The sequence below is a fragment of the Amphiura filiformis genome, chromosome 17 (genome assembly GCF_039555335.1).
Source record: "Amphiura filiformis chromosome 17, Afil_fr2py, whole genome shotgun sequence".
In the NCBI taxonomy this organism is placed as follows: Eukaryota; Metazoa; Echinodermata; class Ophiuroidea; order Amphilepidida; family Amphiuridae; genus Amphiura; species Amphiura filiformis.
The window spans coordinates 25,086,595-25,107,122 of NC_092644.1; the positions used below are offsets into that span (position 1 = coordinate 25,086,595).

General features: G+C 37.9%; 1 protein-coding gene across 3 annotated transcripts in view; it reads right to left on the minus strand.

Moving 5' to 3' along the window:
• The window catches only part of LOC140137515 (E3 ubiquitin-protein ligase TRIM45-like), a 57,056-nt gene that overhangs the window by 27,740 nt on the left and 8,788 nt on the right, over positions 1-20,528 (minus strand). For 2 of the 3 annotated variants that reach the window (XM_072159231.1, XM_072159232.1), the window contains one exon: positions 14,799-14,837. In XM_072159231.1, coding sequence (XP_072015332.1) covers positions 14,799-14,837 — 39 coding nt within the window. Of the gene's footprint in view, positions 1-14,798; positions 14,838-15,691; positions 15,925-20,528 lie in introns of those variants that run through there. The other variant, XM_072159230.1, reaches the window with a different exon arrangement.

The window sequence follows — 20,528 nt, forward strand, 5'->3', positions numbered from 1 at the left end:
AAGGGACCGTTCAGAAACACTTCAGAAACACGTTGCAAAAAGGGGACCTGAAATTTTTGACCCTCCTAAGGGGGGGGGGCCGAAAAAAAAATGACCACAAATTTTCCTGGAAAAATCAAGTTTATATGCTTTTCTATGGGGGTTGACCCATAATTTTCATTTCAAAAAGGGGGGGCCCTGAAATTTTTGAGGTCTGTAAAGGGGGGCCCCCGAAAAATTTTTGCGACGAAATTTTTTTGCATCAGGCCCCCCTTTCAAGTGTTTGTGAACGGTCCCTAAGTTCATTCTATACACAAGATGAGCTATTGCTATTTTTCAGTGCTCCAAGTTTTACAAAAAGTCAAGTTCAACCTGATTTTGCCAACCTAAATCTCTTCTATTTAAAGCCTATACCTCACAAATATTACTTTCTTAAATATAGCATCTTTTTTTATAACATCAGTACAAACCTCTTACTACAGAGGGGGGGGTTTGGGGCAATTGACGAATGGGCATTATCCACGAACAAAGATTAAAAAAACCACCCTTTTTTAATTCAAAAAATTAGGGTTGTTAATACCTTTTCCAGATTTTCAAGATTAAGGTGACAGTCGAAAAAGGACAAGTAAACAGTTTGTTTTTCTTTTCGCCTAAGAATGGGATCTCTCGCTGATGTTGTTTTGAGCCACTGTTTTACTTCTTAAATCAACTTCTTCATAATATAAGAAATAATATGCATTGTCCACTTCACATCTATATTTTGTTTGGCTTATTATTGGCAAAGACTCATAACATAATAGATTGATAAAGAATTAGAATGGCGTTCACACAGTTGGCGCAGCACCTACACTTTTTGCGATTTGTATAAATGCAGGCCCGTACGCAGGATTTTGTTTGGGGTGGTGCTGATTTTGAAAAAGTGGACTTTTTTCCCAAGGGGGGGGGGGGGGCAATTTTGTGAAAAGTGGACTTTCTTTCCAAAATTTTGACCTTTTTTGACGAAAAACCCGTAAAAAAACCTGATTTTTTTTATCGCTACGATCGCAAATTCAGAAATTTTGGGACTTTTTGTACACTTTGGCAAATTTGAGGGGGTACGACGCACCCCCGCACCCCCCTGCGTACGGGCCTGCATAAATGCGCGACTGGTGCGCATCAAGTGCAAGTTGGGACTTTGTTGATGTGCGAAGTAACACAGTAACACAAGTTTTTGCCTTTTACAGTCTTCAACATGTTCACCTCACATTAAATCTACCATGTCCACATGCCAGACATAAAACCTTCATAGTATCGTCCTACTGGGAAATGCAAAAATATCATTCACAGTTTTTCAATGAATATAATGGGCTTCAGTCAACCTGTACTCAATTAAACTTGCTTCCAGGTAAGCTAGACTAAGAGAAGACTAAAAACCTTCATTGATCTGTTAGTGACATTTCAATTTCCACTTCCAGACAGTAATGTCACATACACTTTTCTTCTCAAAAAGTGCAAACTTCCATTCATACAACTGGCTTGAACTCTTTTCAAATAAGCTTGCATTTATACAGCTAATCCCTCGTGCAGTTTCTACACGGAGTTGAATAATTTGATAAGATTTCAACTGATGATGAACTTGGTAAGCCTAATGACACATTTCCCTTTAAAATTCTTGAGCCATTGTGGGATCTAAAATGTTACTGGGTAATATTAATGTTTCATGGTTATTTATTATCTCACTGTGCATTGTGCATGTCACAAATGGGGGTTGGGGTTAGGGTAGGGGGGGTAATGGAGGGTGTTGCCAGGGGTGGGGGTGTGGTTGCCCTCCTGCCCAGACTTTTTAGGGGGGTTGTCATTTTGGGGGTAATGAACATACTGAGGGATCATAATTATTTTACATCTGAAATAGAGGGGTCAAAATGCTTTACAACAAAAAATAGTATTATCAAGGGCTTGTAATCAAATTTTGGTAACTGTGCACACATTTTTTTCCAAAAACTGGAAATTTCAGAGATTAAAAACAACTCTTTTCCTGCAAAAAAGCGTTTTTGACCCGAATCACATTCATTCTGTTTTTTTCCCTGTTATTATGAAGTTATGCAATGTGTACAGTCAGTGCATGGATAGGCTGCTGTGGTGATTCGGTGATACCTGCTTAACCAGCTAGAGGCACCACTTGGGCAAGGGATGCACAAGACAGACAGAAATGGAAGATTCCAGGGGGGGTACTCAAGTTTGGTTTTGGTAGGGACATGCCACTGAGAATTTCGAAGTGGACCCATAAATATACCAATTTTTCAAGAAATTTGGACCCATTGATATACCAAAAGTCAACATTTTCGGCCGAATTTAACCCAATTTGTCTTACTTTTTATAAATTTTCCCAAAATTTTGGGAAAATTGAGAAAATTTTGGCTAGGTTAAGGAAAAATTGGGCTATTTTCCGAAAAATTGAGAAAATTGTGAAAAAGGACCCATTCATATATTTGCGGCACGTCCCCGTATGGTCATTTGTACTGAGTCCCCCCCCCCCCCTCCCGGAAGATTCTTGAAGAGGGTTTCATACTACAGAGGATGAAACAGCCTATGTGAGGTGAGGTGAGGTGAGGTGAGCTTGAGCTGATTGGTTTTGGGCCCTTTTGGGCTTACACAAATGGCTGCAACATATAGAAGGAAGGAACAAAATGAGGTGCCAGGCTAAATTCAATTCCCCATGATCGGTTCAAAAAGCCAGTCTACCCTAACAGACCAAATAATCCTATTTCTACCCAGACATGTATGCTGAAAAAGACTTACAGGAGACTGAAAGGATTACAATCCAAAGTCAACTCACAAACATACTGAACACTGAAATGTGTACAAAAATAACAGTTACAAAAGGTCAACTTTCAAGTGTAAAATATTTGAAAAGCTGACAATAGTCAAAGTTGAAGTCTACATATTGCACAATATGATCCATATTTGGAAATCCAGCTCAACTCTCCTATCCCTCCCAGTGGAGTAACCAAGGGGCAAAAAAGGGGGGGGGGGCAACTGTGCTATCTCTAAGAGAAGTCTTGTCCCCCTCTCATCCCCTGTGGGATACTGTCTGCCATGTTATTTTTAAAAGTTTTGTAAGCTTTTATTGTACCTCTTCATGATTTTCATCTTGCATTGACCATTTTCATCCAAATTGCCCCCTTCAACGTTGCCTTGTTCCCCCCTCTGAAGAAGTTCTTGCCAGCTGCTCCCAATAAATTTTTGACTATGGTTTGATTATGACCAATGAAGTTCATAGTGACATTTACCTGTCTCAGAGAGAGGTGACATTCTAATGAACTTGTGGAATTGTGAATCATATTGAAATGACTGAAAATGTACAAGGAGAGCAATGCAATGAAAGATATCTCTATCTACAGTCAAAACACAAACATCTGTACACAGATCAACTGCAAATTAGCACCTAGCTCTGTGCACATACACTGTGCTAGCTCTCTGATATCTACATGATCTAAATAAATTAGATAGACCCAAATATTCACATCAATTAGCTTTGCTTGTTCTATACTACGGGCCATGCAGGATTTGCTGATGCCCACTATTCAAAGGACACTGCTATCAAGGGTGAAATTAAGAGATCTTGAACCAGGGGCCACTTTGGCAAAAAGGGGCCCCTGGTTCACCAATATTTGGAGGAACCATGGGCCGTTTCCAATTACCAAGGGGCCAATAAAAATAAAGATGTGCTGGATGAGTTAAATAAGCACCAGTTGCTTTGAATTTGATACTTTTGGTTCACTATCCAGGGGGCCAGTTTTGTAAGAAAAGTGTCCCCTGGTCAACTAAAATTGAGATGGAACCAGGGGCCATTTCAGAGTTTCTGGGGGCCAAACGGCTCCCGTCTCCCACTTAATTTCACCCTTGACTGCTATGCTGTCCAGGAACTGAGCCCAGGAACTGAGCTACAATCCTGGAAAAAATGTTGGCATACTTTGCCTGTCTTTTGGTATTATCTCTGCCACCCTCGATCTGCCAATTCAATGTTGGAGAAAGCCATACTGTGAACAGATCTGTGTCACGACACCCTCCAATATTGAAAGAAAGTGAGAAAAGACAATGAGAAGAGGGAAAGGAAAAAAGAAAAGGAAAGGAAGAAAGAACAAAATGAAATGACAAAAGTATGAAACAAAATAGCGAAAAGATAAAGAAAAGAAAGAAAGAACAAAAGAACAAACAAAACATTAGACTGCACTCTAACACTTATTTTCAGCCTACCTGTATCATCTTGGCTCATTTGATTCCAAAATTATAACCGATATAAATTGAAGGATACCTACATCCCGGGATTCACTTCAAATGGTATAAGAGGGTCTGAGTAGCTTTGCTCCAAAGCCAACCTATTTTCCATCCAATTGAAAGAAAAAATGAAAAAACCATGCCATATGCCCTCTGACACTATAGTAAAGACCGGCTATAGTAAAGACCGCTGGCGCGTCGGTCACTGGACTTTCGCGGTTGGTGTGTGGAGTAGACCAATATCTCAGGTAGACAGTGATCTATAAGTGGTCCTACTTTACTTGTTGGTGACTCACACTCGGCAGTCCACGCTTTATAATGCGTGCCGGTTCGAAATTCTGAAAATTGGTGAAAGCGTGGGGGTTTAAACTTTTTGGGTAACAAGCGTGGACTGATATAAAGCGTGGGATTAAAATAAAAAGCGTGGGGCTTCTTCCAACTTACAGTATATTTTTATTGAATGATAAAATAATCATAGTTCCAAGAAAAATCACCAAAACTTGCACACTATGTCGCAAGATAAAATTCCATTTGATGCAGGCTCGCGCTTGTTTACGTGAATCCAGTGCAATGTACACAATATCCTCCCCGAAGCGCTGCCAAAACACCTACGCTATATGCAAATGTCCGATTTTCCATGACGAGGTATTTTGCTTTACATGGATCGTATATGAGTGACGACATTAACATGCATAATTGATTGAGCGAAGCAGCACGGAAGAAGTAGGATATAGTCGCTGAACACAGCGTCGCCAAGTTTCATGACAAGAACAACATTTGAACACCATAAAAGTACAGTTATTCATTAAAATGCTTATTTTACAGTGCAGTAGTAGTTTTTCACATATAATTTGCATTGTTCACGTAATGTATCAATTAACTTATTGGAGAGAAAAACATCGGACTCGCACATGTGAAATAGGTGCAGAATTCGGCGTACTTGATACTTACGCGTGTGACTTCGTCAGTGTTTACAAATAGTGGAAAAAGCAAAAAGTGGTGGGGGTCAAGAATTTTCAGTATAAAGGGTGCCTCAGTAAAAAGCGTGGGGGTCAGGAATTTTCAGTATAAAGGGTGCCTCAATAAAAAGGGTGGGGGTAAAATAAAAGGGTGGGAGTCAAACCCCACTGCCGAGTATGTGACTTGCCTATAGTGAAGCTTGCCTTCGGCAAGCTCTGTACAAATACATGTACTGCTGGGTGATGCATGGGAGTGGTATTAATTTTTTACAGAATGGATTGGCCTATATACATTTTCTTTTACTAATACTAGTCACTTGCTTGGGTTTATTTTACTTGGGGATCTCTGGATCTTCTAAGGTACTGCGAGGGCTCTGATCAAGAGCTAGGTCTGAGTAGCACTGTGGTACTGGTTCATGTGATAACTGCATAATGATAATATGGGAAGACTAGCATGCTAAGGTCTTGTATTTTAAGCTATCTTATAATCTTCTAAGATCCTAGTACTCTATTTTCCTAATCTGGATGTATACCCTGTGTGGGTAAGTCATACTTCAGTATGACTTACCCTGAACGTCCAGATATACGCGTAAGATATAGAGATATTGCACGAGAGCCTGCCAATTTAAGCTTCCTATAATATCAATTTCATTAAATATACGAAGTCACAAACTTACAAACTTCAATATGCACTTCAAATACTGCAGACCAGCTGTTAATCATTACCGATCCTTTAGAATAAATAACTCTTGTTGTTGTTTGATGCAAAATGTGATTTCACTTTTCCGTTTTTCCTCCATGAACTGTCAAAGTGTGCGGAAATGGTGCAAGGCATTATGGTCGGTATCTAATAAGTTGCCAGATAAACAAAATATGCAAATAGCTTATGAATATTAAATAGATCAACGCCATCGATTTATTAAATACTCAGTAGACGCTTATGTGCGATTTGTGATCGCTGGCGATATGAAAAATAGATAATTAATATTTTAATATAGATTTCAGTGTTGCCAAGTCAGCAGTCGCTCAAAATTTATAGAGAAGTATGACCTGACCAGCAGGATGACACTAGCCAGGTTAAATGTCGCAGTTCAATAAAGAGATGATATAGAGGCCTTGCATTCGTTTATCGATTGGCTCCAAACAAAGGATTTGAAGCGGTGTCCTTCACCGTAGTTATGGCGGAGTGCAGTCCATTCAATCAAATGTTGTCATCAACCTATTTGATCGTAGTGCAGGGTTATGTGTGTGAGACGAACTGTCACGGTAGATTGCAATCATGCTTTTGTTGAATGCATTTGAGTACTCCGCCATATTTACGGGATGATACGTCACATGGAAGGCCTCTATAGGCCTACCCCCCATTTGCGGAAACAATAAGGGAGCGATCGTTATTTACGCCACGGTGGGGGGGGGGGTCTCCCAGTCAGAACCCCCCCCCCAGTAAAAACCCCAAAATGCAAAAAATTGTCCGTAACATTTTTTTTTGTTTTCCCCCGCCCCTGAAATTATTTTTCTACTCAATGCCCCCCCCTAAAAAATTGGTGGCGCCGCCATTGAGGGGGGGAACCCTAAATTTTGTGTGGGCTTTGAGGGGTGAATTTTTGGTAGAAACAGGAGGGGGGATATTGAATTTTCAATGGAGTAATGCGGAACAACAAGGGGGAATCCCAGGGGGGATGGTTGATACATTCACCCCCCCAATGTTGAGGTCTGGTAGGCCTAATGGGTGTCTGTCCAAGTTGACCTCATTTTTAGCCCAAATAGTGCAAATTGCGCACCTCGTGGGGGTACTGACTCAAAATGGGTAACGGGGATGTGCGGCCACATTGACCCCCATTTGAACTCCCTCGACCCTCTCACCCCCTAATTGTTTGTTTTCTTGAAGTCCCCCTTTTTTCACAAATTTGTGGGAACATTCTGATAATCTCTCACTGAATGATATCAGTTTTTTCAGTAGGCCTAGACTATTTTGTCTCGATCCAAAAATGTTCCCAGTCTTATTGAATAAGGGGCTGTGCAATAATTATGAGCCCTGGGGAGGGTAAAATTGGGGGGGCAAGAAATTTTTATGAGCGAAAGTTATAATTTAAAGTTATATTGTATATTCTGTTTTTTGCTGTAATTTTATGTTGAATTTTAATCGAATAAAATCAATCAATCAATCAAAGGGGGGGGGGGGCAAGAAATTTTTGGCAAGCCGAGAGGGGGGCAAGCGATTTTTGTACGCATTCACAGGGCGCTTTTTAATAAAACGCTCTAAAAGGCTTAGGAAAACAGTACGGAAACGCTTAAATATGCAAATTCTACTGCTCGCTACGCTCGCAACATAGGGCCTACATCTAGACCCTTTAAAGTTTGGAATTTGGGATCCCAAAATTTGGCATGTTCAAGGGGGGGCAAAGAATTTTTGGCGGGCCGAGGGGGGCAAGCGATTTTTGGCGGGCCGAGAGGGGGCAAGCGATTTTTGGCGAGCCGTTCAGAAATTTTACCCCCCCGGGGGGGCTGATAATTATTGCACAGCCCCTAATCCATTTTGGGTCCAATTTTTCCCAGTTTCACTGAAACACCCCCTTTTCCGGGGTCTAGGCTTTCACCGAAAGACCCTAGTTTCGAACTGCTGTCCGCATATCCCTGTCACTTGAAAGTCAAGTGCCCCGCACCAAAAAAAGTGACACGTTTTAGATTGTGAATGTTCATTACATTTTCATATACAAAATAAGTGTATCCACATCAATGTGGCATCACCAGTGCCATTCCTCTCATGGCTTCAATAACAAATCGTATATTTCTCTGAGAGGCCAGTCTAAAGGTATCAGCCAAAATCGGACGTTATTTGGGCGCACTAGTCCTAATGTTATTGTTTCTTTTGCCAGTCGTTTAACACGCAGCAGTCGTTTAAAGTTATTTCACGCCGTCGCAGTGTGGAAGATGTGTCAGCCAGGCCCGAAACTAGTGGAGGGACAAAATCTCAAAATGCCGACAAAAGTGAACCAAATATCCCATTTCTTTCTTTCTTTCTTTCTTTCTTTCTTTCTTTCTTTCTTTCTTTCTTTCTTTCTTTCTTCCTAAGTTCCTTCCTTCCTTCCTTCCTTCCTTCCTGGCTTCCTTCCTTCCTTCCTTCCTTCCTTCCTTCCTTCCTTCCTTCTTTCTTTCTTTTTTTCTTTCTTTCTTTCTTTCTTTCTTCCTTCTTCCTTCTTTCCTCCTTCTTTCTGTCTTTCTTTCTTTTTTTCTTTCTCTATTTTTCCAATCAAAACAGGATAACATTTTGTTAATCACAAGAAGTCATAAATGTAGCCTATTGTCTGCAATCGAGAATGTCGACTGCAATAAAACGACTGGACAACAAAAACTATTAAGGTGTTGCCACACAACCTGTTTTGGTAACATTCTACAATCGTTGTCACCAAAATCAATACACACGCAAATATATGCAAATCAAAATCGATCTGACAACGTCAAGCCTGGTCAAAGGTCAAACCTGGTCATAGGTTAAATTTCAATTTCTTTTGTCGTAGTCGAGATAGCATGGTGAGGCAATGATTCTGCTGAAGAATTTTTATCAATTTTGTTCATCAATATAGTGGCGATGACCAGTGTTTACGTACATTGAGGACGACAGGCACGCTTTGTTCGTGATAGGGTAGATTAGATAGCTGTACAAATTGTACAAAATATCAATTTGATAATGACCTGAAATTGTTTACAAAAATAAATTTCTCCATACGTTGTCATTGTATCCAGTGGTTCGACATTTAATCTGGATGCCTGGATACTGGTAAAACAGACTGATAAAGAATGGAAAATAAAGTGATGGACCAAAAATGTAAATAAGTAAATAAAAATATGTACATGGGCTGGGATGAGGACAACAATACCAAGCGTCCCTATCAACCTTTGACAGGGTTAGACTTAGGATTGGCGTAAACACAATGCGAGTAGCCGAGTACCCTTTGATACCACAGAGACCTGAGGTTAACCATCAACATGTACATAATAATTAACATTTTATAATATATTATACTGCAGCCATCTACAACTTAAGTTTCTGTCTCAGGCCTGGAAAAAATGTTCATTTCCCAGGAATGTAGACAAATTTCCCTCCAACATATCCGGATTTCCCACCATATCTTATGTATTCCTTTATCCCCCCCCCAAAGCAATTTCCCTCCAGATTACCAAATTTTCTGGGAATGGAATTCCTGAATTGCCCATTTTTTCCTGTCTGTCCACGTAAAAAATGTTGCCATACTTCAAAACAAGATATGTTCCTTCAAGTCCACTATTCTGATCTGATGAGTTTTCCTGGTTTCCGTAAGGCCATTATAAAATTAATATTTTGGTTCTCGTCCCAGAGGATTTTCATGAATTGATGAGGGAGGGAGGTGTTTTTTTTGTTTGTTTTTTCAGTGTAAAATCAGCATTGTCTGTAGTTTTTGGTCTTTTCCAACAGTGCTCGAGGAAACGATGAGGAGTGTGATCGGAATCCGTCCCTCACGTGAGGGACGGACATCAATAGATTAATTGCTGTGTTTAATTAACCCTTGTTAAAATTTATTCCTTTAAGTTAGGTTAATATATAACCCTTCAACCAATAGTTATTTCATGCATGAAAATGTTGCCACATGTGCATCAATTATTTCGCTATACAAAATTTTCACGTGTGAGGGACGGAAATCAATAGAATAAGCAATCACCACCATTAGTTACATCTTCAAGTTTTCTATTGAAACTTATACACATGTTTAATCAATATATACTTTTCATGAAAGAGTAATGTTCCATCCCTCCAAAAATTAAGAAATTTGACTCGGTTTGTTTTCAAGGCGCCTATGAAGCGGGTCCAAAGTTTATGTGAGGGACGGACATTTTCTATGTGAGGGACGGACAAAATGTTACAAAATTTCAAATTTGGCAAGATTTCTCCAAATCCACCCCTAATGCTATCCTTGACATCTAAATGAAATGCAGTTGTCAAAATAATTCAAGTTCAGTGGAAATATCATATGATTATACCCGCTAAATACTTGTGTGAGGGACGGACAGCTTGTCTGTGAGGGACGGACATATGATGGCCTAAATATCTTATTCAGTGTGTATTTCACTTTTAATTTCAAATTACACAGAAGTTTTACTTCATGCTGTTTGTTTTCAATATCCAATTGTAGTTTTACTGATAAAGAAGCAGTAATTAACAATAATATTAATTTTAATAAGTTGGTGTGAGGGACGGACAGACCCTCTTTTTTAGCAACAGGATCTTCAATTCCAAATGTTTGGGAGCATGACCTTCTGGGATTGGCATGAATTTGTTTTAGACAGTCTCTCTGACTGGGTAGAAGAATTGGGTTTAATATTTAGTGGCCAAATATTTTCACTCAACATACATTGGTACCTGTACATCCAAAATAAGTTGGTGTGAGGGACGGACATGTCAGTCCCTTAATTAGTTAAGGACTAATAACTCTTAGATTTAAAGATTGGTAATTTTAGTTTCTTTATCTCTAGTAAGGTGAGCACTAATATTGATAGATGGGGTGTATGCTATTTTAATTCCTTAGAATATTGCTCAGAGAAACAACTTTTTTGGATTTTTATCTGTGAGGGACGGACAAAATTTCTAGCATTCACCTTCCATGACCTCCAACTCTCTTCTGAAAGACATGTAATTAAAAATCTCATTGATATTTCATGTGGCAGGGGTTGCACTATTGATATGTAAAAAAAAATATTTTCACTCAACATACATTGGTACCTGTACATCCAAAATAAGTTAGTGTGAGGGACGGACATGTCCGTCCCTCACATTAATTAAGGACTAATAACTCTTAGATTTAAAGATTGGGAATTTTAGTTTCTTTATCTCTAGTAAGGTGAGCACTAATATTGATAGATAGGGTATATGCTAATTTAAATCCTTTAAAAGTTTCCTAGAGAAAAAACCTTTTTTGATTTTTTATCTGTGAGGGACGGACACAATTTCTAGAGTTCATCTTCCATGAACCCTCCTATCTTCTGGAAGACATCCAATTAAAAATCTCATTGATATTTCCTGTAGCAAGGGTTGTACTAATAATCTGTAAACAAAAATTGACAATAGCATATAATCTCTTCCTAAGAGAAGTATTTTCATAAAAATGCAACATAGTGTCCGTCCCTCACGCTACAAATAATGCACGCAACTTTAGCTTTTCGATTATTAAAATATAATCCTTTCCACCAAATTAAAACCATTTTTTATGGAAATTTGAATAAATCCTATTTTTTCACCAAATGTTACCCAATTTCCGATCACACTCTGAGGCACTTTTTTTTTTTTCAAATGTGAGATTCTGAGGAATAAACCCCCTAGAGTACCACAAAATGACTTGGAAGTGGTCCTTGTTCTCTAATAAACTTATTTATATGTATGCAAAATTCATCAATCATTCCAAAGTCTAAAATAATTGAAAAATCTAAAAAAAAAAAAAAAAAACAAACAAATCCCAAAAATTGAGGAGGAAGGGAACGAGAACCAAAATATTCATTTTATACGGCCTAATGTTCCTTTTGTTATAGATTTAAATTGCCTATTCCTTCCATTTAATTTAAGGAATATGGGTCTTTCCAAACTTGTTTTACAGCATGCCAGTAAGTTGTAAGATACACTGATTGATAAAGAAACAAATTGACATAATAAAGATAGAGACACAAATCACTATGCAAACTCTAACACTGTTAGTATTTGTGTAGTGATTTGTGTACAGTAATAACATAGATTAGATTCCAAAGATATTTAGCTACATATCATATGAACTGCAAATGAGTTGGATGTCAGCCATAACATGAATCTTCAGATATATGGTGAGAGTCTTGTTTCTAATATCTCTTGCATGCTATGGTTTTTACGCCATATGAAATTTTAAAAATTACCATTTATTATAAGATCTGAAAGAAAGGAAACCCAATTTTTCAAAATAAAATAGCGTATTTATATGAAGTCATAGAACTACATACAGGACTACATACTAAGATAAAAATTGTAACTTCATTTGCTAAACAAACACATAATAAACAAAAAAATATAGACATTTCGGGCTATTCCATTGAAGTCCACACTACCCCTGTGGAAGATTTTGGAAATATCTTCCACAAGGGATGGTATGAATTTAATAAATACCTCCTTTTGAATTCATACATCATACATGTATCCTCCAAGAAAGTATCAACTGGAATCTTCCATAGAAGGAGGGTGGGTTTCAAATGAAGTTGGCTATACATTGTATGTTAATTTAATTTGAAATTCATACTCCCCCTGTGGAAGATGTTTCTAAATCTTCCATGGGGGAGTGTGAACTTCAATTAAGTCAATAAAGGCAAATTTCTTTAGGGGTCCCAAACCTTTTGCCTTGGTTCCCCACCTACAAATCTGTATCTTAAAAAACATATTCGGTAGCATGTGCATACTGGAATGGTCTGAAAATGGGTGCCTTCTCAAAATAAAATTTTACCCTGCAACTTTCATCCTTTTCAGTACTGGACAAGAACATCACTTTGGGACACCTGCATAACAGTCACTACCAGGTACTACTCTTTACCAGAGGGGCTTTCCCTTAAGTACTTCAGGAAATGTCCAACACGCTTGAGTAGACTCTAATAAGCCCCAATTGGCTTTGCAATTGAGACCTTAATCATCGCTATCTTCTGCATCACTAGTTGCTATGACGATGATATCTAAATGATCGCTATAATCAGCAGCATTACATTGGTTAGATTTCCTATATATTTAATTTTTTTGTGAGGAAATTCTGTACATGACAAAAGTTTGTGTAACATAATTTTGTGAGAAATTTCAAAAGTTCAGTATTATTTTATTTATAACCCAAGTGCTATTTGTGAAGCAAAATGTCAAAAATGTTGCAGTCAAAACATTTCCATTTTCATAAATTTACCTGTGGATTTTTTAAAACAATTTTACATACAATTTGAATTTACATTTCATTCAAGAATGTAGACATTTATTAAGTTCCTCGAACTTTCCTTCAACTTTTGTAGATTATAGCAGAAATTCTTCTGAATCCATTTAATGCCAATTGCAAATGAAATTTACTTTTGCATGTAATTTCTACTTCCACAGCGCACACAAAAATGATTTAATAACCATAGTGACGGAATATAAAGAGATCACCAACGTTACGGGAATTGCTTAAAATATCAAATGACAAATTTACATGGCTTTCTGTAGTACTAGTAGGGCCCAATATAGAATATTTATTTTATCATAATTATACATTCAGGATTCAGATGCTGGTTTGTTGGCTTTTTTTAGAAATTTTTGCAAGTGATCATAATAATTTAAGAAATTAATTATGCAATAGGGTTAAAAATAAGCAGGAACCAGATAGTGAAGCAAACAGCAATTGGTATGGTTATCAAACTTTTTAAAACACGCCTTAAAGTACCAAAATGTGATGCTGCGAATGTGCCAGCAGTTATCACATAGTCTGTCTGACTCATAATTCGGTCAAATTAAGCTTACTTCCATATTGGGCATGTACCTATTTCATCACTATTTACATTACATTTCTTGCCTAAACATGATAATCAAGTGCTCATTCAGCATGTTTACATCTGTGATTCACACAGAATATCATATCTTTCCTGTAAGTTTTTTTTAAGTTGATCATACAGAAAATCAGCAGTTTACATATGCCACGTAGGTGCCAAATGTTTCAGAGTAGGAGGGGGGAGGGTCTTGATTTTGGTAGAGGGTGCAGCTGAGATTGCAAATACCTACTCCTAAAATGTACTAATTTTCTATTATTTCTGTTCAAAATTAGAGTAAATTTTCCCAATTTCTGGAAAATTGTTATATAAAAATAAGTTGAGAAATTTGAATTTTCCAGATTTTTGAAGACAATTTTGAAAAACATCCTATCTTAAAACCAGTTTTGTAAAAAGTTTTCTAAAACTGTACAACCAAAATCTACCCCAAAATGACTGAAAATGTTCTCCATATCTGTGGCACTATGAACATTTCCACCTGAGCCTTCCAAATGGTTTTAAACAGGTTAAAATGGTTAGCAGTGACACATATTTTTCTCTGTAATGTACAGCTCTGTTCGGGATTACTTGGACAATAAACCTTTGCCCGTAGTACTCTATTGCCAAACCTAAAGGAACTATCACCCCAATACATAAGCTTAACACCTATTCGATGAATCCAGTTACAAGAGTTAAATTAAAGCCATAATGCACAATCTTTTAAGAAATTGGTAAATTTTTTCAAACCTGATTTTTTGGCATATTCGTAATGTTTACACATGTCGAAACTTACACCAAAATGGAATCATCAAATATGTTGTGTTTGTCAGGTCAAAGAACAATAATTTTTAACATTATTATGTCATAGTTTAGACATTTAAGTTATTAGAACTCGATCCACTGTAAACAGCAAAAGCTTTACCTTGTTATTTGGCATAAAATGGACAGAAACATTTCTTGACAGTCAATATTTGAATAAAGAAAAACAAAATTACAATTTCCAATTTTAATGGAAATCGTGCATTTTAAGGCTTTAATGTGAAAAATAGTGGTCATGATTATCTTTGTCTAACGACTTACCACAAACGGAACTGTCTCCTCGTATTTTGATCCTTCAACCTGCAAAGAAGTAAACACAAAAAGCAAAAAAAATGAGTGAGGCACCAGCACCAATCAAGCTGCTACATCCATCACTAGATAGTTTTAGTTCAGCTGCGAAGGTGCCATCCCTTGACAACACTACATCATCACGTAGTGAAATCCAACATCTCACCAAGTTTAAGTCAGGATGTACAGTGTATTTTAGCTCTTTCTGATTTGATGTTGTTCACTGCATACGGCATACATATCATAGCCTGGATTTGAATATTGATGAGTATGATGGCGATGTATATATGAGTACTATTAACCATATGTACCATACCTTTTTACTTTATGTAGCTGTAAGAGTTAACATCCTCATATTCAAAAAAGGTTTATGCATCTACTACACAGCTAAACCCAAGCCCCACCCCACCGCCTTTTTCAATGTATGCATTTTAAAAGTTCTAGATCTATTTAGGCCCGCATGCCTTTCCCGAACAGACACTGAATAAATGCTACATGTTTTCTTTTAACCCATTCTTTTATTTCTATGACAATAACCAGTTCAAACCACTTACAAATTACAGACCATGATGGATCTGTGCCAAACTGATGACATTTTAAGAATCTATTTATAAATTGAGAAAACTTTTATGGATATAAACCTACATCTGGTTAGAATGGTTCATAGAAATATGTACCTGAAATTACACAACCAAGTTGTCCAATCAAGTTGACCAATCAATTTTTTAAATCAAGCATGGTGGTCAAACAATAGCATGATACGCTACAGCATAAACACCAAGCATAGTCTCCTGCACAGACACCTCAGCACAATACGTATTGTGCCAACTTATAAAGACTGTGCATGGTTATGTCTGTATACATACCCATTTTTGATGTAACTTTGGATAGAACCAATACACACTGCAAAACAACACATAGATCAACAGTACACTCAGCATTTTCAATATAAATCCTCCATCCTGCATCAAAAACTACCCGATCCTAGTAAACTAATCCTAAAACTAACAATTTCCAGCACATCGCTAGTGCGTAGTGTATCCATACTCTTTCATCACCACAGAACTGATCACGTCTACCTCTGTCTGCTCTTCAACACAAATTTAATTAACTGCAAAAGAGCCCTCTATCTCGCATATCTTTCCGATACATGCGCTCTTAGTGCACTTAGTGCTTACACTGCCCAGCACCATTGGTTACAACTTGAAGTATTCCAATCCCCATGACAAAAGTTCACTGACTCACCCAATACTTACTTAACCCAAAGCATTCTTTAGTACAACCTCATACCCAACTGAACTGCTCCACACAAATTCACACAGGTTGTCGACCTTTGTCAAGGAAATTGAGTTAATATATGTACCAGTGCTAAGCGCGTAACTTTGTACGTTTTTTATCTCAGGGGAGCCAACCCATCCTGCGAATGAATTTGTCATTTCCTTTCCTGATCACTGTACACTAACTCGTTCCCTATGCCTCCTAGGCAACCCTGTCATGGGGGTCTAGCATGGTAAGAAGGCATGGTAAAACTGCTTTACACTCAAGTTAGCTCCATTTCCACTCAGAAATCACTTCTTATAGAGATTTCAAATTTGGCACGCTCAAGATTAAAGTCTGTTCACTTGAACTTTGTTGGGACTTCATGATCAAGGTCGATATCCTGTGATACTCTTTCATTCTGTTCTTTGAATCTCAGCTGACAAGTGCTTTTCCTCATCCAAGTTATTAATTCAAAAGTGTGAACTACATTGTACAGATGTTTAAACATCTATTTTATTAGAGAAGAGAGTGACGAGCAAGAAACAGATATTCTGCATACTCGTACCGTGAAAACAAATCAACTGCAGTAACGTTAACAACAAACAAACCCAGACCAAAAATTACGGTACAAAACTAAAGAACAAAAAACAAAAAAAAACCACAGAAACACCTTTTATGCAAAATTAAATTAGGATTAAATATCACTTGGTTAGATAGGGGAAATTGTAAAATAATTTATAACTTATAAATTATTTTACAATTTTCCCCCTATCTACACCCTGAGCTTCATTCTTCTAAAATCATTTTCTAAACACTGTATAAAACTGTAAAAGTAATTCAGTTTCAATTTCCTGGAATTATTGTACAATGTAGTTCAGTGACCTTTTCACTGTAAAGCTTACTTAAGAAAAATATTCATAATTTGCATCAAAAGCAAACAATCTATATTTTGGTAATATTTTTAAGCCATATAATTTCGGTCAAATTCAATGCCCCCCCCCCTCCCCCGCCCCTCTAAAATCCACATAGATGAACAAATAAAGCAATATTCCTTTTCAGTGCAAAAAGCACTGTCATTTAGGCCAAAACAGGGTAAAATTGCACAATTTTGTGTACTTCACTTACACTGGCCCTTAAAATACCAAAATATACTTTATTTTGGGCAAAAGTAGTCTGAAATTGAAATTTGTACACATGCATATGTCCCAGTAAAACAAGCATTAAATATACTTGTACACACCCTGTCCCCCTAAATTTTAATACTTCCTCTGCCACTGGTTATCATGCTGTTGTAAGCAAAGTACTATGAAAAGGAAGGAAATATACAGGTAATGGGAACTTTATGAATACATGCATGTTGATTTAGTTTCAGACATTTAATATCTGATCAAACACTACAAGACATCATATCACACACACACCCCCACCCACACCCCGACTGAACCACTGATGACTGATACTCACTCACTCACTCAACAATCATTCACTTACTTGCTCACCTTTTCACTCACTCACTCACTCACTCTCTCACTCACTGACCCACCCAGTCACTCTGACATTTGTCCATTCACCCTTTTCTTATTCACTCAATCAGGCAATCACTCACTCATACACACTCAAGCAATCACTTCTCAAGCAATCACTTGCTGGCTCACTCACTCACTCACTCACTCACCCCTACTTACTCACTTACACATTAGCAATGAGATAAGTACATATGATGAAGCTGTATTTCAGTTGTTGTACATGTATCACACCTATTACAATAATATACATACAGTACATTGCAAATTGGTGGAACACCATAGTCATAGAAACACCCACACCTTAGGGGGAAAGGCGGGTGTGTCAAATTTGAAATGATGTGACATGCACTGGTTGTCATGTAGAACATATAATACCGGGTGTCCCAAAAAAAGGTTACATGTAGATTTTTGAAAATAATCTAAGTTAAAGTTGACAAACATAAATATCCTTTTCATGACATAATCTATGTACCCTCTACTAGTACCCCTGTGAATGTCAAGTTCACAACCTACATGCTTAATCTGCATTCCACGCATTCCTGAGCAAGCTCTTTACGCGACACAATGGAACACAAGGTTCATTATACCACCTTCACAGCCACCGTGTATTTGGCGGGGCACATGAGTAGGCCCAGCCATAGCATGGCAGATGCAGTATTTTATTCTGATAAATAAAGAATAGAACTTGTTCAGTTTTGTTTCAAGAGTTCAGTCAGAAATGTAAAAACAAACAGCAGCGATTTCAAGTCAACAAAATCCAAACAAGGCCTGAATGCAAAATATTGTTATTCATTTCACTATGTTGATGACATGAGATACAGCGTGCAGCAAGCGCGGATCCAGGGGGGGTGCTTTGGTGGCTGCAGCACCCCGGGGTATGAATCGCAAAAAAAAAAAAAAAAAAAAAAAAGAGAAAAAAAAAGAGAAAAGAAAGAAAGAAAGAAAAAAGAGGAAGAAAGAAAGAAAGAAAGGAAAAGGTATGCACCAAATCGCGCGAATTGAGTTCAGAAATGCGAAATTTCCCTAGGCAAGGGGATGCAGCCCCCTTCCAACACCCTGGTCACTTACTTTACAGCAGGCGCGATTTGGGGGCGGGCCCTCTTCCCACAAAAAAGGAAATGAGAGAAGAGAAAGGGGAAAAGCTAAAAAAAGGAGAAAAGAGAAGAAAATGGAGAAAAGGAGGAGAGAAAAGGTTAACTTGCACGTAATTGAGTAATTGAGGTTCATGCCTAAAAAACCGCAGAGTCGGGTCGATCGGAAGTAGGCCCTATAATATGGGCCAGCAATTTTTAGGCATTGCTTGAAGGCGGGACCTCGTACCAAAAGCATTTGAAAATTACTGCGGGCCCATAGGGCCTATCACATTTTGTCACCAAAGTCACTACAATAATAGGAAAAACTTCATGGACGGGCCGTCATTCACAAATTTTCGGCTTTTTCAAACTAAAATATTTTACACAATAATAATACCAAAATGGTCCACCAAATCGCTTCAATTAGGTATTCAGTTTGCAAAATTTTCCAACTTCTGAGGGGGAATATATCCCCCATCAGACACCCCCCAGAGGATGATTTAAGCACTTCCCAGCAAGTATTGCGGTTTAGCACAGCTGTGTGAGTGAATATGACACCACTGCCCGCACACTGCATACACACGTGCATGGTTAAATTTGAATTTGGACAGATATATTTACAATAAAAACACCTTCAAAAAGTTGGTCGATTTCACATTTTATGTTATCTACTCTCTAAATGTGAAAGAGTGAAAAATCACTCAAAAAGAGTGAAATCTCACTCTTTCAAAGAGCCATCTGAGTGACAACTCTTTTAGTGAAGCTCACTCTCAAGAAAGAGTGAAAAAATTAACTCCGGAAAAGAGTGAATCAGAAAAGGGCATTTATTTATTTATTTATTCATTTAGGCCTATTTTATATACAAGAATATCACAGCAGTTCAAAACAGCTACTAGGCCTATGTGCTTTAAATTGTTGTGAGGCTAGGCCCCAGGTTAGGGTAGGGCCCGGTCTAGGAATATTGAACTGGTCTAAAGCTTAAGCACATACACAATGTGTCGAACATCAGTGTGGGATGAATGATGAAAAACTATGGATTTAGTAAAGCTAATAGTCAAACTGTTCAATGGTGAGTACACTTAGTCTGGAGAAGCGTGATGCGGCGTAACCTACATAAGCTTACATATGCGTACATGTAAACCGGCACTGGGCGGTAACAAACTGCTCACATATGACTTAAGCTTACTGCCGCCGTTGTCTCCAGACCAAGTGTAAACCTATACATTGTACTTTGCTTTCTGAGTTATGACCTACACATAAATGTAATCACTATTGAGTATGCTGTCTATTTCTTCATCAAATCCGCTTTCTTTTAGCCATTCATTCACACACTGTTCGCCATTTTGTTACACAAGTTTAACAAACATCGGCCGATTTTCGGCGCTTCTGATTGGCTGACAGTTCACTCCAAGAAAGAGTGAGATTTTGCGCCACTTTTGAGCGAGTGAGGCTCACTCGAAATCGCGAGTGAAATTATGTGTACTGTTTTCACTCTTTTAGAGCTAAACCCCACTCTTTTAGAGCTAACTTAAATTCACTCTGAAATTCAGAGTGGTTTTTCACTCTTTTACATTTAGAGAGTACAGAAGATGTGAATTATCCTTCATGCATACATCACTTTAGATCTGAAATCGACCAAGTAATAATGACACACGGGCAATTCTAAAACAACGTCTTTTGCACGGAGTTCAATGGGATTTGAAAAGTAAAGTGGCAGTTGAAACTCTAGTGATAACACTTTTACAGTGCATGATGGGGCTTCCTTAAATCATCCTCTGGACACCCCTTACGTACTGGATAAATAAGTGGCCAATTTCGTTTCTGCTCATTTATGTTTCAAACAA